We start from the raw sequence: 21295 nt of genomic DNA on the forward strand, positions 1-21295 counted from the left end.
CCCACGCATTTGATGAACGAAACGGACACTTCCGTATTGCCGACAGTCAACAATTCACACGTCAGGATGTCTCTGACACCTCGTTAGTGAGTTGGTAACGTTTTCCACCAACAATTGCATGTCCAGTGTAGGAAATGCACTACTTGAGGTGACCCTCGTCGCAGATCGCCGGATGCGGAAAATCGAATCTCGGAACTTGAACTCTCCTTCGCATGCAAAGTGTGGAACCGTGGATTTGACAGCCGCAGCATATACTGGACTGGCAGTCTATTACTTAATAGATCATTTGACGTGGGCTTGCTTCCATGACGCACAAACTTGGCTGCGTGCCCCCTCCACACTTCCCGTACGTCCCGACTTCTTGGGGGGGGGGGGAAGCACTTTGGCTTGATATAGCCAGAGTCTCAGTATCTTCGGAAAATAATGCTCGAAATCTGAGGTTGCAGCAGATGAATATTACTTGGTGTTCTTTCGTTCCCATCCTCTGCCAGCCCCTTGACGCGCATGCCTGACTTACAGCGATTCCAGTAGACTATCTCTCATGTACACCGTGACCTGTCACCCGTATCATAGCGGGGCATAGCCGTTGCTAGAACTCAATTCCCAATAGTCTTGATGTAATCAATGGCCATTGCAGACTCGTTGCCTAGACGTGCACGATGCACTGACGCTTCCACCATGAATTCCATATAATCCTTCTCGGTGCCTTGTGCGAGCCAATCTTTGTAGTCTCTTTGCATGGTTCCGCACGAGAGCATAGGTAGTGGGTTTGTACAGCACCCCTCACCATGGGCACCAATTGGAAGAAGAAGCTAGAACTAGGGTCCCTCCTAGCATTTACGAGTCTGGCGGATGGTGCCAACTGGGCATCCTACCAATCTGTCAGTAGCTTTTAGCTCCAGTAGCCCCCTTCACCCCCTTGCTAACCACCTGGTCGACTATCCAGCGACCAGACATCCGCGCTCCGATCCTTGAGATCAACCTCAAAAATGACAGCCTCATTACGCCAGGGTACATCTTCATCGCCCCATACTTTGGCGATGTACCGGGGCCTTACATCTACGACACCAATGCTGTATGATTCTGCGCTTTCCCCAGTCATTCCCCTAGCCCAGCCCAGCCCAGCCCAGCCCTAACGCCAGCAGAACCTGGTATGGAGCGGCGCCGACGGCTCTACCACCGACATCTTCCAAGACCTGCACGCCTGCGCATACAACGGATCCGACCACCTGTGCTACTTCCAAGGCACGCAGATCGGCGGGTACGCGCGGGGACAGCATGAGATCCTGGACAGCAGCTACAGCCCGGCGGCGACGGTGCGCAGCGGCAACGGGCTGGAGATGAGCGACATGCACGAATCGGCCGTGATCAACGGCACGAGCATGCTGATCCCGATCTACCAGCCGCGCACGGCCAACCTAACGGCCTACAACGTGAGCGCCGACCCCGGCTGGGTGATCGACGGGGTCTTCCAAGAGATCGAGATCTCTTCGGGCGCCGTGCGCTTCCAATGGAGCAGCCTGGACCAGCAGATCCTCCCGGGGGAATCCTACACGCCCCCCGGCCTGAACCCGGTGGTCGGCAACGGGACCAGCAACGCCACAGCGTGGGACTACTTCCACCTGAACTCGATCGACAAGAACGGCGCGGGCGACTACCTCATCTCGTCGCGGCACACCAGCACCATCTACAAGCTCTCCGGCACCACGGGCGCCGTCCTCTGGCGCCTGGGCGGCCAGCAGTCCACCTTCGCGCAGACGAACTACAACTTCTCCTCGCAGCACGACGCGCGCTTCCTCGCCGAGAACGCCACCACCACCATCCTGTCCCTCTTCGACAACGGCAGCGACAACTACCGCAACACCTCCGCCACCTCGTCAGGCATGATCGTCGCCCTCGACCATTCCACCAACTCGTCCACCTTGCTGCGGCGCTACGACGCCCCCGTCGCCCCGGGTATTAGGGCGTGGAGCCAAGGCAGCTGCCAGATCTTGTCCTCGGGGAATGCATTCATCGGGTGGGGCAGCACCCCGGCCGTCTCGGAGCATCTCGAGGACGGCACCCCGGTGTTCTTTGCGTCGGTTGCCGATGAGCATTCTATGAATTACCGCGCGTACAAGGCCAATTGGACGGCCGTGCCCAGCGAGCCCCCCGCCCTGAAGGTGTATAGTCCCGCGCCTGGGACGGGGCCGACGACCTTTTGGATGAGTTGGAATGGGGCGACGGAGGTGGATCATTGGAATATCTATGCGGCAACAGCGGAGCAGGTGGCGATGCTGGGGACGGTGGGGAACTCGGGGTTTCAGACGACGTTGACGAGTTCGGCGTATTATCCGAGGGCGTTTGTGGAGGCCGTGAGCAGGGATGGGGCGAGTCTGGCGAATTCGTCGACGGTGGATACTTCTCCGACGTTGCCGGGCTGATGGGGGTTGTTGGTGTTCGTGGCCGGGTGGGGTGTTGAGTGCGGTCTTCTTCGAGGTTGATGTTCCACCGTGATGTTTTCTATTTTTGATTTGCATGTGGATTGCAATTCGATTGTCAATTCATCTTTTCTGAATCACTGGTCCGGATGTCAATTCTAGGTTAAAAGATCTTCTCAGTCTAGATGGGCCTTCCAAGTGGGCATTGTAGGTTGCAATCCAGGGACGGGTCCTTGTGTAGACAATATCTTATTCCCGCGCTCGTTAGGGCTGTCCCAGCCCTGCGCTTAGAATGAATGCTGCATAGATGCTGATATGGTAGCGTTGCGCAATTGGGAAGCTTCTTGAGGTCTAAAGAGAATATGCGATGCATACTCATCTATGCTGCACACCAAAACACCGCCTGGAACAGCCTGAGGCCTCGCCTTGGTCTAAGAATTGTGGACCGAACAACAACTGCACTCACTTAGTGGGCTTTGCCTTTATTGTTGAGCCGACGATGGATCCCATTGATGCCTTCTCATAGTAAGGCACCCATGTCAAATCTCAAATGCTTAGATCTTGTATTGAGGTTTGATCGGCTCTTTGTTCTCTTTTGCGTTGTTTCGTGGGGCCGTCTTCATTCAACAAACAAAAGCGGATGTTATCACGGGTAGATCCGCGGATAAATAGTCAATGGAATGTATACAGGATCGAATGAACATCTTTACCAGATGAAATAGCTTACTCCTGATGATTGTCACAGTTTTGATACTGCCCTAGCGGGGCCAGCTGTAATGAGAAAAACGTAGCGATCGTCACTTCCACCTGGTAAATGAGCGCAGACTGATTTGTCTGGAGTGACTGTTCCAACTTCAGTGCAGAGTCTGCATCCTGGTCCTGAAAGCTAGAAAAGAACTCATCGCAGGTAAGATCATCATATTTCCATCAAAGCTGCGATTATGCTGGAACCCGAAGTTAGCGGCACACAAAGAGATCAGTCCTGCTGAAAGGTAGACGAGAACCGTCCTTCAATTACTAGAAGTAACTTCTCAACATCAGCACTGTCAACAAAGGTGCGGTCCTTAGGAACTACTCAGTGTATCCAATTGCTTTGTTGTGCGCAGGAAAACCCAACAGATCCAACCCTCAAGATCTAAGCACAGTAGCCATCAGCAAGTGTATAAATAGACCTCAAGCAGCCTCCGATCCACAGCCACCACTTCCAACCACATCCGTCTCGGTGCCAGCTACTCAAACCCCAACATACACCACTGACTTTCAAAGTCCACCGAGCAAACCACACACAACCGCAATGAGCACCCCACCCGAGGCCCTGAGCCTCCCCGAGGGCTGGACGCTCACTCCCATCACCGTGGGCCCCGACATGCCCTACTCCGCCCACGGGAAGCACGAAAAGTTCTTGCACGCCATCTGGTCCCTGTTGGGCGTCGGCTGCAAGACCGAGTGCGTGGGCGCGATCGCCAAGCACCTCGTCCCGGAGGAGGTCCAGCTCCCCGGCGAAAGCCGGGTGGCCGAGTGCCTGGGGGTGCTGGTCTGGTTCGGGCTGCCGGCGGTGCACCGGGCCTTCGAGACATCGAAACCCGCGTACGGCGTCATCCGCACCGGGAACGAGATCCGGCTGTACCGCGAGGTGGCCGGCGAGGTGCCCCCGCTGCCACCCCTCGACGATCCCCATTTCCCCTCCAAGCAAGAGCCTCCGCGCACCATCTACCAGTACGAGTTCCACGGCCGCAAGGCCTTCGACTGGATCGCGGACAAGCCGCGCATCAGCCAGTGGGCCCAGATGGTCGAGAACGATCCGTCCTTTGCGACGACCGATGTCGACGTGGTGCTCAACGGCGCCAAAGTGCCTAGGGGGGAGCTACCGCTGCCTCTCCCTCAGGCCGATGACCTTAGTGCCATTTACTATGGGGGCTATGGTTCAGATATCCGGGAGAGGATGAAGGAGTTGTGCAAGCGTAGGGCTGCAATGAAAGCTGCGGCTGCTGCTGCGGCTGCTGCGGCTGGTTTTGATGGTGCTGGTTCTAATGGGGCTGGTGCCAATGGGGCTGGTGCTAAGGAAGCCGATGTCAGCTTTAGAAGCAAGTCTATGTAAGTGAAGGTACAACTCTTACCTTTGTTCTGCTCACTCTAGCAGGAGATTCATGAAAATTCACATCTAACTTGACTTACTACTTACTACTTTCTACTACTTATCGTTTTTCGCTTATCGCTTATCGGCAGTCGCCTATCGCCTACTGTCCACCGCTTATCTCCGTTGTCGGACCGGATTAACCTCCCACCCGGCCATCCTTGCGTTCTGGCAACCAACAATAATAATTCTGTCTCCACCACCAACCCCATAAGCATAATCAACATCCGAATCAGATCCGTCTTTCGATGGTCGCCACAACATCATCTCCTCCCCGGTCCATCCGGCGCGCCGGGAATCTTGACACGGAAAGAGAGGACCGCGTGGATGAGACCACGGCTCTTCTCCCGCCCAGCAGCAGGCCTACCGACGCCGAGCCGGACCAAGAGGAAGATAAGCCTTTGCCCAAGGTCCAGATTCTCCTGCTGTGCTACGCCCGGGTCATCGAGCCGCTCGCGTTTTTCTCCATTTTCCCCTACGTCAGCCAGATGGTGCAAGACAACGGGGGCGTGGCCGACGCCGACGTCGGCTTCTACAGCGGGCTCATCGAGTCCCTCTTCTCGCTCACGCAGGCCATCATCATGATCTTCTGGGGGCGGGCGGCCGACCGCTTCGGCCGGAAACCCGTGCTGGTCTTCTCGCTGTTCGGGGTGACGATCGCAACGGGCCTGTTTGGGTTGGCTCAGACGATCCCGCAGATGATCCTCTTCCGGTGCCTGGCGGGCGTCTTCGCGGGCACCATCGTGACCATCCGCACCATGGTGGCGGAGCACAGCACGAGCCAGACGCAAGCCCGCGCCTTCAGCTGGTTCGCCTTCAGCGGCAACCTGGGCATCTTCCTGGGGCCCCTGCTAGGCGGGAGCCTGGCCGATCCCGTCCGCCAGTACCCGGGCGTCTTCGGGTCGGTCCGCTTCTTCGCCGACTATCCGTACGCGCTGTCGAGCCTGGTGGTCGCGATGGTCGGCGCGACCGCGGCGATCTCCAGCGCGCTCTTCGTGCAAGAAACCCTGACGAGGCAACCCCGCGTCTCCACCCGCAGCGACCAAGAAGCGGGCGAGTCGGCCGGCAGCGCCATCGTCCGCGCGGAGCTCTCGACGTGGGACCTCCTGACGTCCCCCGGGGTGGGGATGGTGATCTACACCTACGGCCACATCATGGTGCTGGCGTTTGCCTACACGGCGATCGTCCCGGTCTTCTGGTTCACGCCGCCCGCGCTGGGCGGGTACGGCTTCACGCCGCGCCAGATCTCGCTGCTGATGGGGCTGAACGGCGCCGCGCAGGCCGCCTGGCTGCTGCTGGTCTTCCCGCCGCTGCAGAAGCGCCTCGGCTCCAACGGGGTGATCCGGCTGTGCGCCTACGCCTACCCGTTCTTCTTTCTGGCCTGCCCGGCGGGCAACGTGCTCCTGCGCGTGGGCACCGAGGCGGCCGTCACGGTGTTCTGGGTTTTTGTGCCGATCACCCTGGTGCTGGGCTGCGGCGTGAGCATGAGCTTCACGGCGATCCAGCTCGCGCTGAACGACATCGCCCCGTCCCCGCGCGTGCTGGGGACGCTGAACGCGCTGGCGTTGACGGGCGTCAGCGGGCTGCGGGCGTTCAATCCGGCGTTGTTCACCACGCTGTTTGCGCTGGGGGCCCGGTCGCAGTTTCTGGGCGGGTATGCGATCTGGGGGTTGATGGTCTTGCTGGCGCTGGGGCTGTCGGTCGCCGCGCGAGCCCTGCCGGAGCCGCAGGAGGCGCGCAAGGAAGATGGGCGGCGGTGATGGTGGGGGGACATGAGATCACTCGACTTAGCCAGGCCTTTTTAGGAAAAAGTACATAGACACGTATATCGGAGAGTGGATGGACCATTACCATTATTCTCAACAATGTGAAATATGGGAAGACGCAGCCCTTCGAAGCAATATAAAATCATGTGACAACCATCGTAAATTCATACTCAGATTACCCCAAGTAACTAGTCTCGATGGCCAACAACAATCAAACCCTCATTTAAACGCCTAATTGACCCAATCAAACCACCCAAATTCCTCCGGTAACACACTGACAACAACCACAACAACTCGAACACCAGATTGAATTTGGTGGACCCTCCTTAATCTAAAATTTGCCCAGCCCCACGCGCCGCCCGCTCCGCAACAAAGGCTTTGGCTTTGGCTTTGGCCCTGACCCTGAAAGCACAGCCATCGGGTCCAAACTCACCCAAAACAGCGGCATATTGGATAGGTCGAATCCCAGAACGTCAGATTACCGGTCATCGGACGGGTAAATCCCGACCAAGTTTCAGCCATTCCCAACTGTCAGACTGTCTCGGGTGTCTAAGTTATGTGGTAGGTAGTCTAGATCGTGGCAGGAATCTGGCCCCCAAAATGTGAGCTGGGCATGTCTTACTTGGCGCTTGGCTTGGCCTTGGCTTTGCAGGGTTAGGTTAGTTGATAGGTTAGCCTGTAGCACCACCACATGGGCAGCGGGCTGCACAGCGCTAACGTATCTTCAAACCGGGGGTCTTAGTCTAGGGGGGCTAGGCTATAATAGCAAGAGATATAGGAGAACCCTGAGACTAGGTCAAAGACCCTTATTCACAGATCTGATCCCCTTAAGTGCTCCGCCCCCCCATCTCCTCCACCTACCATTTGCTCTTTACAACGAACTTTTAACTAAGTTACCCTTCTCTTTCTCTATTTCTGTTCATCAACCCGAGATCTCAGTGTGATGTTCTCTTGACCCCCTTCGAGTTAGTCTGGTTGATTGGAAAACCCCCGTGCTAGGGTCTCCACCACACCCACACCACCTCCATAACCCTAGAAACCACCCTACCACCCGACAAAACAAAACCCTAACCATCCCCCCTCCCCGCAACCCAAAAAATGAACCCCACCAGCACGGACGGCAACTGCGGCGCCCTCAACAGCGCCACCAACGCGACCTGCCTGACCTCCCCCTTCGGCAACTGCTGCTCGGCCAAGGGCTACTGCGGCTCCACCGACAGCTACTGCGGTGCCGGCTGCCAACCGGGGTGGGGCAAATGCGACACCGCCGGTGCGGAGCAGACCATCAGCACGACGGGCTCCTGCGGCGAGACGGCCACCAGCAACACCACATGTCTGGGCAGTGAGTACGGCGACTGCTGTTCCCGGCTGGGGTACTGTGGGGGGAATAGTAGTTACTGTGGGGTGGGGTGTCAATCGCTATACGGGAGTTGTACTTCTTCTGATGATGATGATGGGGGGGAAGATTCGACGAGCAGCACGGCGACGGGTACGCGGACCGAGATGAGTACCGGGGCAGGGGCCACGGGGACAACTACGGCAACAGGTACAGCGACGCAGGCAATTTCGACGGATGGATCGTGCAGCAGGGAAATCACCTGTGTTGGGAGTGAATGGGGGGATTGTTGCTCGGGCCATGGCTGGTGCGGCGGGAATGCTAGTTATTGTGGCGTGGGCTGTCAGCCGGAGTTTGGGCGGTGTAGTACTGTCCCAACAGGGTTGGGGAAGGGGGCTATTGCGGGGATTAGTGTTGGGGCTGCGGTGGGGGGGTTGCTTGTTGTTCTGGGATTCGTGGTGTGGTTCTTGAAGAGGAGGAGGAAAGGCAGGTATACGGCTGTTGTGCCGCTTAAGGGGGATGGCGCTGGGGATAGGGATGGGGCTTCTCTGGGTCAGGTGCAGGACACGAGGGGCCAGGGGAGGGGCCCCGTGGAGATGGCGGCTGCTACTCCTGGGGGACAACAACAACAACAGTTTGCGGTCGAAATTGGGCAGGCGAGGAAAGTGCCTGTGGAGATTGGGCAGGCGGATCTTACTTATACCCATGAGTTGGAGGGGAGGGGGAGAGGCGCGGTGGTGGAGCCGGTGGAGTTGCCGGCGGCGCATCGGTGATACTAACTATACTGCTGGGTTCGCATTGGTTTTGGATACTTTTGGAATGCTGGATCAAGGCGGATCAAGGCGGATGGCTAGAATGCTGCCAGAGGATTTCTTGTCACGCCCTGAGTTGCACGATACACAGCTTGTGGAGAGCACTGTGCAAGCCGTCTTGAATGTAATGAATGCACAAGTTCTACGGGTCTTGACTCTAAGATGTCCCCCATTCAAGGTATGAATACTTCAATGCTGTAAGCAGATGCCCTACCGGGGTGAGTATACAGCGGAAAGCAGGATCAAAGACAGATGCTCTGTCTCGGGAGAATCACAGAAGATCTGACAGACAAAAAAAATCAATCATGTTCTCGTCAAATACCCTATATGCATGTTCCAGCCATATATACAAGAATTCGCCCCCACCAACGCTACCCATCAGACCACACAGTCTACTCTTCACTCGGACTAAACCGGCTCCACGACCGGATCCGCTTCCCGAATACATAGAACAGAATCGGCACCGGAAATAAAATGGCCGTCAAGCATCCCAGCAGCGTCATCGCCCAATTGACCCCCAGGTTGTGGAACTGTACGCAAGTCAGCTTGGTTCTTGATCAGGAGTACAGTACAAAGGTAACGTACCATGGGCAATGCGAACATGGGAAACCCCGCCCCAAGCCCCGACCGGAAGAAGCAATTGGCTGCGATGGCCGAGTTGGAGTTGACGCCGTAGCAGTCGATGATATAATTCAAACCCTACCAGATGCATGTCATTAGCTACCCGATGATGATATCCTATCCCCGCCGGGGTAAGAACGAGACAGATGTGCTGGTGTGGCCAGACGCGCCGTCGGGGTTTGTGTCTGCAACATAACATACCTGCATGAAAATCAACAAGATTCCCGCTCCCAGGAAACCCCCCGAGATAGCCTGGGGCACCCAGGAGATGGACGGATTGGACGTCCACCCAAACCAAAACATCCCCGCCGGCAACAACACCCCCCCGATCATCATGGGGATCAGCCGCTCCTCGGGAACGATATGGCCCTCGCGGCGGAGGACGGCCTGGAACCGCGTCTTCGTGAAGATGATGATAATCCCGCAACCCACCAGAACCCCACACGTCACCGCGACAAACGGCAAAGCCCCGACCCCCTCATTCCACCCGCGCATCTCCTGGAAGGCGATCGGGTAGGCCTCGAAGCACAGATACAGGAACCCGTAGATGAAGCCCATGTACAGGGTGATCAGCAGCAGGATCGGCTCGCGGAAGAGCATGTGGATCGGCCGCACGAGGTACCGGTGCGCGATGTTCTTCAGGTCGACCGGTTCCTCCTCCGAGCGCGCATGGAGCGCCCAGTTGCGCGTGGCGTGGCGCCGCCGCCGCGCGCGGCGCTGCAGCAGCACCGGCGCAAAGGTCTCGGGCACCACGAGAAACCCCAGGGCCCCAAAAAAGAAGGCCATGATCGCGGTGATGTACTCGGTCCAGCGCCAGCCCAGGTACGACATCGTGATGAACCCGCCGACGATGGGGCCCGCCACGGGGCCGACGAAGGTGCTGCCCGCGAAGACGGCCATGGCGATGCCGCGATCTACGGGGTCAAAAATGTCCGCCAGCATGCCGCCCACGATGGCCAGCGGGGCGCTGGCGAACAGACCCCCAAAAAACCGGCACACGAAGATCGTCTGCAGGTTCTGGGCCACCGCCACGGGGATCTGGAAGATGGCGAAGATGAAGAAGCCCACGAATAGCGGGGTCTTGCGCCCGTATAGTTCGGACAGCGGGCCGAAGGCCAGCGGCCCGAAGCTGTACCCCAGCACGAAGAGGCTCGTCCCCAGAATCATCACTTCCTCCGACACCCCAAATTGCTCCGCCGTGACCGCCGCCGCCGCGCTGAAGACGGACGAGGCGAAGGTCACGGAGACGGTCATCAATCCCAGAATTATCGTGATCGTCCATTTGCGGGGTTCCGACCAGTTGGGGGGATATTCCTGGTGAAGTCGATCCGGTGCATTTAGTAACGATCTACAGGACGCTTTCGACACAGGACAAGGCAGTAAACATACCGGATCGTCCGGGCCATCCCAGTCCACGATATTGGGATCCTTCCCATCCTCGGACGGACGGCCTACAGTCTGTTTCTCGACATCATCATGCACCACTGTACTGGACGCGCTCGAGTGGCTCGGCCGATGATCCGACTGCTCCGACTGCTCCAACTGCTCCAACCGCTCCGGGGACGGGGAGTAGGTCTGTGCGTGTGCGTGTGCGTGTGCGTGTGCGTTTGTGTTTCTCTCCACCATGGCCAGTGCTGCAACGATGTCGCCTGAAAGAGTAAGATGTGTTGCATGATGCGTGTCTCGCCTCTGTTCTTAAGTACACACCCAAGTCCCTCATGATGTAAAGCCATCTCCCAGGATTGTATGCCCCGTTGGAGGGGCAGGCAGAGAAACGTCATATCAAATCGGGTATCGGATGCGGGTGGCAAGCAACGGCCTGCCCCTAGGTTGACACCGAACAAAGCCACCACGCGACGGTGGGTGAGGGGAGCATTGTCAACCGGGTAAACACATTTGGTAATGACCCGGCTTTGACATCATTCAGGTACCTAAGTTGCAGTGCCTGGGCGGTGTTGTGAATCGAATTGCTGATTCATCAGCGGTCGAGGCTGTGGAGTGCCGGTTATCCGACCTGGGCTTGTTCCAGAACGCGAACCTGCTGCATCATAGCCCACGTTTGGGCGTGAATGAACCAGTGGGAGAAATATTCTCTGTGTAGGTTCTTATGAATAACGAGAGGAGAGCTCCGCTCGCTGATAAGAGGTTATCTCCTTATCCAATCCTGATTTCATCAGTATCCGCGGTTCATGCACGTGTAACTTCGATCGACGTACTCGGAGAGATGAGAGAATATGGCCTGCCTAACAGCGTTACGTCATCTCAGAATCGCACTATCAGGTCTCTATCAGCTGGTTGTTCTTGTGAATAGCCATGGCCTTCTTCAGTCAAGGAGGCCAAATGCATTAGCCGGGAAGCCGAATCGGTGGATGAGTGAGGTTCTGTTAATGCATCCGAACAGCGCGAAAGATCAATTGCTAGCGGGATCGCGGAGTTTTCAGGCAGAAGATCGACAGGTGGCTTACCCTTCAGCAACAACACGATCGGCTTCATCTTCAAGGACAATCTCGTCTTGGCGAGCTTGTCAGTCGGCAAGCGAATCGAATGGAAAATGTCATCCGAGATTCTTAGAAAAAAGGGTCTTTATTTGTACTAATTCATAGGTTAAGTAGATTCGTGGTCCAGATGCCGGAGCCCAAGGCTCGGTTTGACCATCTAAGCGTTCTTTCATTGCACCAAGCTATCACATTATGACTTTGACGAGCTTCGAGAACAGCGCTAAAGAAATCCAAGCTCAAATCGACTGCCAGAAAGTAAACCCGAAAAGAACAAAAAATCCAAAGCAACATCTATAGGGTATTCATCAAAGCAACGCAATCTAATGGTATATCGGTCGCATATCAACAGATGCTGACGTCATCACTAACATTCTCGCATCGTCTCCAAGCAGTCGCGGTCGCGAAGGTACAGGTCGATTCCGACGTCGACGCAGGCCTCGCGTAGCGGCTCAGTCAACTCATACACCCGTGGGCGGATAAATCGCTCGCTCATGGAGTCGGACGCCTCGTATCCAGACGCTTCTTCATCCTCCTCATCGTGGAAAAACCCCTCGATATCGAGTCGCTTGAGGCTAGCAAATTGGGTCTTGCGTTTCTGGAGGACCGACTTGAGCTGTCCCACCAGCATGGTCAGCGAATTCTCTTTGCATCCTTCCAGATACAAGGCTTCGAGAGATGGCGGCAGGATATCGGTCAGTGGACATGATGGGTCCAGCTGGTAGCGGATGTCGAGCAGATTGGGCAGGCGGATGCGGAGTTCCTTGAGCGAGGCGTACTCGGTCAAAGGACCGAACCATTCGTCATGTGTCTCGTTTGCCCCAGCGACGGTGAAGGGCAGATGGGTGCCCCCATTGTCAAGCCACAGGCTTTGCAAACAATGTTTGCTCGTATCCAGCGACCGGTAGAAAGAGGAAGGTCGGTAGCCCTCCGACAGAAGATGGGAGTCAGAGTGCTGGTATTTGAACGACTTCAGAGAAGAGCAGGAGGCGATCAGGCTCTCCATGCCCTTGGAACCACTGCTCGTGCGGAGAGTGATCTCTGAGATAGATGAAGAGCCGACTACAGGTTCATACTCAGAGTCTGCAGTTTCCGACGGGGTTTCTTCTGATTGCGTAGTTTCAACAACGGAGTCGGCGGTAAACGTCCGCATCGATGGGAGTTGAAAGAATGGGAGGATTTGCGGGGCTGTAAAGCTCCCTCGGCTATCCTCGTCGTCGGGCAGATGGCTTAAAGATACATGTCGCAGCACACGGAAGGCGGGTTGAGTGTGGAATGGCCTCTCTCCCTTCACAGCTCTCTGCATCATGCGATCCAAGTAGATGTTGTTTCTCGGATAGACCAGTTGAAGGTGTCTGAGATTACCCACCAGGGGCAGAAGAAGCGCAACCCAGGCTTCCTCGACTCCGTTCGAGAGATCCTGCGACCATTGCTCTTGTTCTTCTTCGGAATGGCTGAAGCTTTCCAACAAATTTATGAAGGGTGTTAAATCCGTATCGGCAAGCGGAGTAGAAGAGTACATCGTTCGGGACTGCCATTCATGAAAGTCCAGTGAGCGAACAGCCCGAGCCAGCTCGGGACGACGGAGCAGCGCCCCTAGAAAAGAATGTAGTTGAGCGCCGCTCTTCAGACTAGCATCTCGATAAAGCAAGCGTCGAAACAACTCATGGAATTGACGAGATACAGAGAGGAGATTGTAGCGGTCCTGGCGATCTTCCACAAACTCCCCAACCAGGAGGAGTATATCATTCGGAAGTGCGAGAGTCATGATGAGCGAGCAAAATCAATTGCTATTCTAAGAGCCGAGCACACACACAGCCCAGTCTGGCACGAAGCAGCGATAAGAGACAGCCCACCGGAGGCCTGGGCCATTTAAAAAGGAGGTCGCCGCTACGCTGATAACCTAAGATACATAGCGGCGGTGATTGAATTTTTCCGCCATTTTTCTCGTGGAGTTTCCACAATCTCTTCAAACTTTACCATATGGAGATGAAACCAGTAGATCCATGGCGGGCCTGCGAGCGGAAAGGGCGGAGGGGAAGGGTTCTGTGGATTCGGTTGACCTGCTTCATCCATGGTTCCAGGGATCGAGAACAGTTCCGTAAAAGGCTCTCTCTCTCTCTTCTTGTGCATGAAGGCGCACAGAGTCGTCATTTGCGGCCACGAAACACAGGACGCTGTTGCTCCTGCTGCGGAGCTCCCGCTGCACAATTTATGCATGATGATGATGGCCTTGCTGAGATGGACGGGACTTTTGCCAGTGCCTGAAGAGACCTCCTTTCCAAAGCGAGTAGGACAACCGAGACGAGGCTGTTCGAATATCGGCAACCCGCGCTCAGCGAGAAGGGGGCTCGAACCTCGCGGTGGTTCTAATTACCCGAGGGGTTTCTATCCGCGGTCGCCACCGCAGGACGCCAGGGAAGGCTCGGTGGAGTCGTGATGAGCACAGGCTTCCCAACGGGCGCGGGGGATGAAGAGAGTGATGCGAATGGAGGGGGTTAACGTGTTGCTGCGAGGATAGACAAGGGGCTCTGATCTTTTTTCTGTTCGCGCTATTCTTCATACTGGCGATGTTGTCAGGCTGGGGAAAGTTTGTGAAGCTGAAGGGAGTATCAAGAAGAAGATCCCGAAGAAGAGCCGATGCGGGGAGAAGTCGCATTCTGCCCCTCGTTTGGCCGCCCTGTGTACTGTACCACCGACCTCGAATGCATTATACTAAAGTGCATCGGGACTTGAATGGAGTCTGCGCAGACCTATAGGTTCTGAGAAGCTGATTTTCGGTCCATGAAGCACAAATGTTTCTGGCTGCCGACCGGTAGAGCTGCTTCTAATGAAGGTGAATTACTCTTCCTGCGGTCTATTTTTAGCATCGTATAAGCGTTATGCAAATGTGGAAAGAGGCTCTGGACCTGCAAGGCCAAGTGAGATGAAGTTCATCTCAGCTCTTGGAGAACTATTCCTAACTGAAGATACCAATCGTTATCGTGCTCGTAGCAAAGCTCATTGAAAGCACCGGCATAAGTCTACTTAAATATCCGCTCACCATATGGTACGTCTAATCATTCAGAACAAGTGCTTATCGAAGCTTAGGACCATTGATGTGAATCTAACCATAGTGGAGCAGTAGAGTACGAGTATGCTGTATTGTAGATAAAAGCTTGTGTCAGCTGCCACTGCTCAGGGTTCACTGCAAGTCATTAGAGCCATAGTGTGAACTACAGGCGCGTATGGCATGCACTTAACCAAGCTAGAGCATGAGGATCACAATCGACTTGGCTGCTCTATCTGCTCGGGTCTCGAACCTGTCAAGGCAACAGAAACAACAAGAGCCACGGTAGCTGAACTGGCCACTCATAACCAAACAATAGCCAAAGTCATCCTCACTACTCACACAAAAGATCATCCCATGCCTCAACCTTCAAAGCCAAGCATCAGACAAGCCATGAAGCCCATCAGCAAAGCTCCGCACAATCTCGTGCCGTAGAAAGCCCACAAACTGACCTCAAAACAATTCACCATCGAAAGAGGAAAATGATATTCAATCGAACGCCTTATTCCAGAAGACAAATAGAAAAGAGGAAATAAAGTCAAATGCAAAGTATTGGGTGAAACTCCCCTTCGCTTCTTGCAACACCCATCCAACCGGCGAGCCTCCACGCAATCAACCCTTTGATCCCTCACTTTACCCTTCCTCCCGAAGCCCATCAACGTCTTTTGTCTGTGGTCTGCGTCAAGACGGGTGCATAGTTTTGGTGCCTTGTTCCCATCGGATGTAGATCTTTCGATTTTGGTATATGATAGCTGAAAAAAGAAGAGAAGGATCGGATTCGCGTTCCCCCCTTCCTTACTCGCCATGATAGGGTAGGTAGGTAGGTAAGTATCAACGGGATTCGAATGGATGGATGAGAGAAAAAACACCGCCTCCCGCGTCCATTTTTTACCGTAGGCCAAGGTCCGTCATCTCGACGTTGTCGGCGGAGCCCATCCAGAGGATGTTGTTGCATCTAGATTGAGGGATAGAAGGTCAGCCACTGTCGGAGAAGAGGACTAATTTGGGCTGGGTTGGTTTGGGCCCCGGGGGTGTCTCCCTCTGGAAGGTCGACCCTCCCGGGCCCAAGTAGCAACCAACCGATACGCACCTGATCAGCACAAGACCCAGAGTTCCCGTGTTCTTGCCGTCAATGAACTCTTCCGTATCCCGCAGCAGCACGTTCATGTACGAGTCGATGCTCTCCAGCTTGCCCTTGTACTCCGTTTGGCCCCATTTCAGGCGGATAACGACCTCTTCGCCGACCCTATGTGGCAGAAACGAAATGATTAGATCCTGCGTGACTCAAGTTGGGATTCCTTCGACATGAAAGAGGAAAGGGTTGCGCGGCTGATGCGAAGAGGAGGTGGAGGGGGGGTAGCTCGAGACGTGAATACGGTCGACGGGGACTCGCATACCTAGCTTGGAGGAAAGGGCGGGGGTTGACGGGGTTGAACTGCGGAAATCAGAGTTAGCATTGCCGTCCACTGACACTGGCTCTTCTCTCGTATAGAAGGGAAGGGCTTGGTGGGATAGGAACGCGCTGCGTACACTCATATCGGCGGGATCTGATCGGATGCTAGCTGTTTAGCAAGCTCGGGATTGAGACGGCGAGCCGGAGTGTGAAGTCTCACGGCAGGAAGAATGTATCTTAGCGCGGAGAGGAGATGCAAAGGTCCCGGGGAGAGGTCGAGGGACGAGCTTGATTGAATGTTCCGGAGGATTGAGAGGTGAAGATGTCGAGCGACTAGTCGCAGTGTCGCCAAGTTGACGACCGCCGGGCTGGACACCGCGAAAATGTGATGCGGCTAGACGCGGGTTCAAGCCAATCAGAAAGCTAAGTCGGCTCACCGCCTTTCCGGGCATCGCAGTTTTCCTGCTGCTGCTTAATCCTTTCTATCAAGCTTGGGAAAAAATCGGCATTTTATGGCATAAACTAAGAGATGACTTTTACCTTAGATACCATAATATTGGTTCGAAGCCTTAATCATCATAGGACGAGCATCGCAGAAATATGGGAACAATGACACCGAATGTCAAAATGTTATGTTGAGCTCAGCTAAAACGCCGCAAATGTACACGAGAGAAAAGAAAAAACCTAAGATCCCCCCCATCAAGGTCATAGAAGACATCTAGGATCTTCCCACCATCCAGGAAATCTCCTTGATAGAAACCTCATCGCCGGCCTTCTCATCGTAGTCATACCACTCCTCGGACAAATCAATGTCGGTGAACGGGGTGTTCGACTCGACACCCTTAGCCAGCCACTCGCCCTGGTAGAACTCGCATTAGCTTTCTTTTTCTGCATCCTGAAAAGATAGACTAGGCAGGGTCAGAAACCGGCGGACACTTACATCGGCCTTGAATTCGGTAAACTCCAGACCCCGGCAGTCGATGTCAATGACCTTCTGGCCAGTGCGCTTGTCATTCGCCTCGTAGGCGTTGGGGCCCGCGATGATTGAGGCAGAGTGGGTTTTCTGTTTACGTAGTAAGCACATGCGAGGTAGTGATTCTTTCCGGGGTGATGGACGGGGCATGATGGGCAAGACTGGAAGGATACTACTAACCTGGCAGAGCTTGCATTTCCATACAAAGTTGGCCTCGCCCCGACTTCCGGGGATTTCGTGCTGCTCCTGATTGTCTCTGTGAGTGGGTGCAGTTTTCCCCTGCAGAACTTGGGGGATGGCCTTACAAAGCGGGTGAAGCTGACGGGGTTGGGGTGAACCTCACGACAGCTCGTGCATTGGACCTTGAAGGTGTAGTAGTAGGGCTCCTCCTCGGTGTCCTTGGGACGGAGCTCGTTGACTCTGTTGATTTACGTGGGTTAGCTACGGTTTAGGTCATTTTGATGCATGCATGGAGAAAATGTGTTGCGTCAGGTGCGGGGAAGAGGTTTAAGTCATGCAGAGTGGCAGAAAAAAAGGCATGAGAACCTTGAGGGTGAGACCCGCCGGCGGCTTTGGTGTGGAATATCAAATCATATCATTGACTTACCCGTTGAGTTCTGCGGAGAGGATCAAGGAGAGCATTCTGGTGGATGTTCCTGGTTGTGTTGTTTGTGTTGGGCAGATCGCTGGCGGGGAGAGGACGAAGTCATACAGGTCTGGTGCGGGGCCGTAGCGATGGTTCACACTTCGGCAGGCTATGCTGCCGCCTTCGCCGCCTTTTACATTATTTTTTTTCCCTCTTCGCTGGGCTGCTGGCTGACAATCTCATACAATAATCTGCCTATTTTTGCTTTGGATGGTTTGAAATAAATTGGAGAATTGAATTTCTCGGGATATATACGGACATATACAACAACGCCAAAACATGCCAGGTCGCAACCGCTGCAATAGCACAAGCCCGAAACTGCAAAAATAAACAAGAAAACTATTTACAGACTCGAGAGCAAGGAGGCCAATCTCCAAACATAAATTACAGACATCTTATTCCAAAAAAAACCCCCCCATCCTTACAGTCGGCTAGCCTGCTGATCCTGGCCAAGCGGCTTCGTCGTGAAGGCACCAAAGAAGGCATTGAGAGCGTCGACCGTGCCACTGCCCTCCACCAATTGGACCGTGCAGGCAACGTGGCTGTCAGGACGAGTGACGACAACACCACCGACCTCAGGGTCAAATCCAAGTTTCTCGTGAGCGGCAAACTTGGCGTGAGGAACCCGCACGTCGGGAAGATCATCGGCGTAGATGTGGTGGTGGTAATCCCGCAGGATCTTGGGCACAGCCGCCATGTCGACCTTGTTCTTCTCGTCGGCATAGATCACACACAGGGAGAAGAGCTTGGAGTGAGGAAGGTGGCGCTCGAAGAAGGAAACATCGGCGATGTCGCTTCTGCGGTACACCGACAGGAAAGAGCGCTCCTTCTCCAGGTTGGCAGCGAAGTCCGCGATAGCCTTGTTGGTCTTGGCCTGCTTGCCGGCGAAGACAAAGATACGGAACGCACCGTTGGCAGGGATCTCTTGTTCCAGCTCCACGAAGTTAGCATCCGCCAAGCGAGTGACGGTGCTGGGAGTGAAAGCACGACCAGGGATCAGCTTCACGCCAGGGATGTTGAAGAGAGGAGACTGGGCGGGGTGGGTCTCATCCCAGGTGAAGACGTTGGACTTGTAAGCAACGCCATAGCCACTGGTAAACTCGCAAGACTCCTTGAAGGTCTTGACGAAGGGGTCCTCCTCGACATTGGCCGCAGCGGCGTTGTGGCTGGCCTCGCCGACTTCGCCGGCAGTAGGGCGACGCTTGGAGAACAAGGCAGCGTACTTGTTATCGAAGCTCAGGAGAGTCTCAGCGATGTCCTTGCGCTCGCTCTCGTACGTTTTGAGGATTTCGCGCTTAGCCAGTCCGGACTCAACGGCGTGGATCTTCCAAGCCATGTTAAGAGCATCGTGGAAAGCCGTGTTCATGCCCTGGCCGGCCTTAGGGCTGTGAGTGTGGCAGGCATCACCACCCATGAACACCCGCTCGTCCAAGGTATACCGTTCCGAAATACCCTGGCCAATAGGGTAAACAGAGTACCATTCCACGCGGTCCCACTCCACCCAGTAGGGCTTCAAGATCTTCTTCGCGGTCTCCTGAACTTCCTCGGCGGTGGCAGTCTTGCGGGGGTTGAAGTCGGGATCGGTGGACGAGGCGATCTGGACGTAGAGACGGACCATGTTGTCCTCACGGGGGATAACCATGATAGAACCGGCATCGGAGTGGATTGTGCACTTGGTCTAGGGATTGCGATGCGATGTTAGCGAATGCCAATTTCCGCGGCTCGGATGTGATGCGACGGCTTACCTCAATATCAGGGAAGTTAGTTCTCACGACACCATCCATGACACCCCAGACGTAGGAGATAGGATCCTTGTGGTGGATCTGGATGCCGAGCTCCTGTCTAACAAAGCTGCGGGCACCTTCACCGCTGAAGAGGTACTTGCTGCGGACGGTCTTGATAACATTGGTGTCGATGCACTTCAGCTGGACCTCGACGGGGTAGGTCTCGTCCAGACCGTCGTTCTTGAAGCCAACAATGGTCCAGGGTCTATCGACGGTGGTACCAGCCTTCTGGATCTCATCGAGGAAGACGCGCTCGATCTTACCCTGGTGGACGAGGGTGGTGAAAGGGTATCTGGTGTCGATGAAGCGCGGGCAGCTGGGCCAGCTTCCAGTGCGGTGGATTCCTTGGTCGCCGGGGAGGGGATCCCAGAAAGCGACGTCGTAAACCTTGGCGGGCTCATAGGCCATGATTTGGCGCTTCAAGCCCAGGTTGCGGAGGATCTCAGTCGAGCGGGGCTGGATTCCGTCGGCGCGGCCAGTGGCGGTGGGTACGGGACGGTTATCGATGTGCTTAACCTTGTAGCCCCAACGAGACATGCACAGCGACAAGAGAATACCAACGGGGCCAGCGCCCACGATGACGATATCATACTTCTCTTGCGATCGAGTCATGATGCTGTGCGACAGAGAATCTCTGTTTGGTAAAGTGGTTGTGGGATAAGAAGAGGAGTTGAGTAGTTCGAAGATCAAGGGTCAGGATTCACGACCATCAGCCACAAGAAAAAATGAGTGGAGAGTGATGAAGAGGTAAAGAGGAAATGTGAGTAAGGAGTTGATGATGAAACAAGAAAAAAAACCAATCGAACGACATGAGGATGATGGAGGTATAAATAATATTGATTGAAAAGCTGAAGACAGGGTCCCACCGGATTGCATACAGGCGGCAAGCAACGGAGACGTAGGACGGCATTTCAGTGTGGGCTAGATTGTGGAGGAGCCTGGGGGTGAATTGCGACCGAACTGCACTATGGCCGGGGAGGGCCTTGAGAAGCAGACCTATTGAGTAAGATTGTGGGACACTGAGAATTACAATCTGAGTAAGATGAAGGGCGACAGCCTCCAATTGGAGGATTGCGGGGAGGTTCACTGGGATTGCCGGTCTGCGATCCGAGCCTCCGCACTCTGGGAGCGGCTAGAAGTTCGGCAGGTGGAGGCCATGGCACGTGATGCTCCCCCTCGGCAGCCTCTCCCGGGAATTTCCTCTCTCAATCCCTTCCACTTGATTGGCTCAAGTCGTGCCGACCGCCGAACTGTTCACGGAGTTAAGGTGCTGGTAGGTACTAAACCCAGTCGGAAAGTATGGGTAGGTAGTTGAATTCCATAAAGGGACTCGGTCAATGTCCTCGCTACGAGGCTCGGTCTGGGTCTCTATATCAGGAATTGCATATTACGAGAATTAAAAGGCAGTATTGATTTGTAGCTGATTTCACGACATCGTTATATGCATCAGTACAGCACAAAGATATGAACCTCCGCTGCATAAATTCCAAATTGGGGCACCAACCAGTCTCCAGGCATCTCCGACGCTGCCGACCACAACCCGGCAATTTACTCCGAGATTTGCTTCCCCTCGACTCGCCTACCGACTTCAGTGCCTTGAGCTCTGTCCCGACGGACTCGGGCCCCAGATCAACGGTAGATCTTGACCCCATGGGACATGTACCCGGTACTTCGGAGGAGGGCCAATAGCAGCCGCATGATAGACGATGTTTACATTCATCTGACGACTGTTCAGTCCATCTGGCTGGATTACGATTCGCAGTCCTGCCTCAGGCACGCAACAGGTAGTGCATTCTTATGCTAGCAATCCCTGTCATACAGTGGCAATCATAATTAGCCTGGTTAGGATCATAAACAGAGCGATAA

At 54.9% G+C, this 21295-nt stretch overlaps 9 protein-coding genes across 9 annotated transcripts; 5 read left to right on the forward strand and 4 right to left on the reverse strand.

The window, feature by feature from the left end:
* Positions 1-946: 946 nt before the first annotated feature.
* ASPACDRAFT_32778 (arylsulfotransferase family protein) lies at positions 947-2423 on the forward strand (the record flags this gene model as incomplete). The annotated part of the gene is made up of 2 exons (XM_020199905.1): positions 947-1075; positions 1146-2423. Coding segments are annotated over 2 exons (1407 nt in total), but the record flags the coding sequence as incomplete, so codon positions are not given.
* A 1291-nt stretch (positions 2424-3714) lies between these two features.
* Positions 3715-4518, forward strand: ASPACDRAFT_62766 (uncharacterized protein; the record flags this gene model as incomplete). Its single annotated transcript, XM_020203825.1, has 1 exon — positions 3715-4518. The coding sequence occupies one exon, from the start codon at positions 3715-3717 to the stop codon at positions 4516-4518; it is 804 nt and encodes a 267-aa protein (XP_020053390.1).
* Positions 4519-4802: 284 nt separating this feature from the next.
* On the forward strand, positions 4803-6350 carry ASPACDRAFT_1873126 (MFS transporter; the record flags this gene model as incomplete). Its single annotated transcript, XM_020198013.1, has 1 exon — positions 4803-6350. One exon carries the CDS (start codon positions 4803-4805, stop codon positions 6312-6314), a length of 1512 nt encoding a protein of 503 aa, XP_020053391.1. The 3' UTR covers positions 6315-6350.
* An 827-nt stretch (positions 6351-7177) lies between these two features.
* On the forward strand, positions 7178-8698 carry ASPACDRAFT_80537 (uncharacterized protein). The gene has a single exon (XM_020205669.1). The coding sequence runs from the start codon at positions 7419-7421 to the stop codon at positions 8427-8429; it is 1011 nt and encodes a 336-aa protein (XP_020053392.1). The 5' UTR covers positions 7178-7418; the 3' UTR covers positions 8430-8698.
* Positions 8699-8860: 162 nt separating this feature from the next.
* On the reverse strand, positions 8861-10715 carry ASPACDRAFT_32861 (MFS transporter; the record flags this gene model as incomplete). Its single annotated transcript, XM_020199912.1, has 4 exons — positions 8861-8998; positions 9054-9167; positions 9291-10403; positions 10479-10715. 4 exons carry the CDS (start codon positions 10713-10715, stop codon positions 8861-8863), a joined length of 1602 nt encoding a protein of 533 aa, XP_020053393.1.
* Positions 10716-11197: 482 nt separating this feature from the next.
* On the forward strand, positions 11198-11851 carry ASPACDRAFT_80538 (uncharacterized protein; the record flags this gene model as incomplete). Its single annotated transcript, XM_020205670.1, has 1 exon — positions 11198-11851. A coding segment is annotated over exon 1 (337 nt), but the record flags the coding sequence as incomplete, so codon positions are not given.
* A 100-nt stretch (positions 11852-11951) lies between these two features.
* On the reverse strand, positions 11952-13352 carry ASPACDRAFT_33094 (uncharacterized protein; the record flags this gene model as incomplete). The annotated part of the gene is made up of 1 exon (XM_020199928.1): positions 11952-13352. One exon carries the CDS (start codon positions 13350-13352, stop codon positions 11952-11954), a length of 1401 nt encoding a protein of 466 aa, XP_020053395.1.
* Positions 13353-16619: 3267 nt separating this feature from the next.
* Positions 16620-17645, reverse strand: ASPACDRAFT_80540 (CXXC motif containing zinc binding protein). Its single transcript, XM_020205671.1, has 5 exons — positions 17607-17645; positions 17305-17419; positions 17180-17245; positions 16967-17089; positions 16620-16885 (listed from the first exon to the last, which is right to left on the reverse strand). Exons 1-5 carry the CDS (start codon positions 17639-17641, stop codon positions 16745-16747), a joined length of 480 nt encoding a protein of 159 aa, XP_020053396.1. The 5' UTR covers positions 17642-17645; the 3' UTR covers positions 16620-16744.
* A 165-nt stretch (positions 17646-17810) lies between these two features.
* On the reverse strand, positions 17811-20516 carry ASPACDRAFT_123770 (putative FAD monooxygenase). Its single transcript, XM_020196678.1, has 2 exons — positions 19391-20516; positions 17811-19323 (listed from the first exon to the last, which is right to left on the reverse strand). Exons 1-2 carry the CDS (start codon positions 20039-20041, stop codon positions 18067-18069), a joined length of 1908 nt encoding a protein of 635 aa, XP_020053397.1. The 5' UTR covers positions 20042-20516; the 3' UTR covers positions 17811-18066.
* Between the last annotated feature and the right edge of the window lie 779 nt (positions 20517-21295).

This window comes from Aspergillus aculeatus, assembly GCF_001890905.1.
Source record: "Aspergillus aculeatus ATCC 16872 unplaced genomic scaffold ASPACscaffold_14, whole genome shotgun sequence".
In the NCBI taxonomy this organism is placed as follows: Eukaryota; Fungi; Ascomycota; class Eurotiomycetes; order Eurotiales; family Aspergillaceae; genus Aspergillus; species Aspergillus aculeatus.

What these genes read in the sequence shown, in the direction of transcription:
- ASPACDRAFT_80537 (XM_020205669.1), top strand. Translation starts at nt 7,419, where the DNA reads ATGAACCCCACCAGCACGGACGGCAACTGCGGCGCCCTCAACAGCGCC.
- ASPACDRAFT_80540 (XM_020205671.1), bottom strand. Translation starts at nt 17,641, where the DNA reads ATGCTCTCCTTGATCCTCTCCGCAGAACTCAACGG. An exon ending in CCGTCAGCTTCACCCGCTTT is followed by an intron (nt 17,246 to 17,304) that starts GTAAGGCCATCC and finishes AGAGACAATCAG; the next exon opens with GAGCAGCACGAAATCCCCGG. An exon ending in TTACCGAATTCAAGGCCGAT is followed by an intron (nt 16,886 to 16,966) that starts GTAAGTGTCCGC and finishes GAGTTCTACCAG; the next exon opens with GGCGAGTGGCTGGCTAAGGG.
- ASPACDRAFT_123770 (XM_020196678.1), bottom strand. Translation starts at nt 20,041, where the DNA reads ATGACTCGATCGCAAGAGAAGTATGATATCGTCATCGTGGGCGCTGGC. An exon ending in CTAACTTCCCTGATATTGAG is followed by an intron (nt 19,324 to 19,390) that starts GTAAGCCGTCGC and finishes CGCAATCCCTAG; the next exon opens with ACCAAGTGCACAATCCACTC.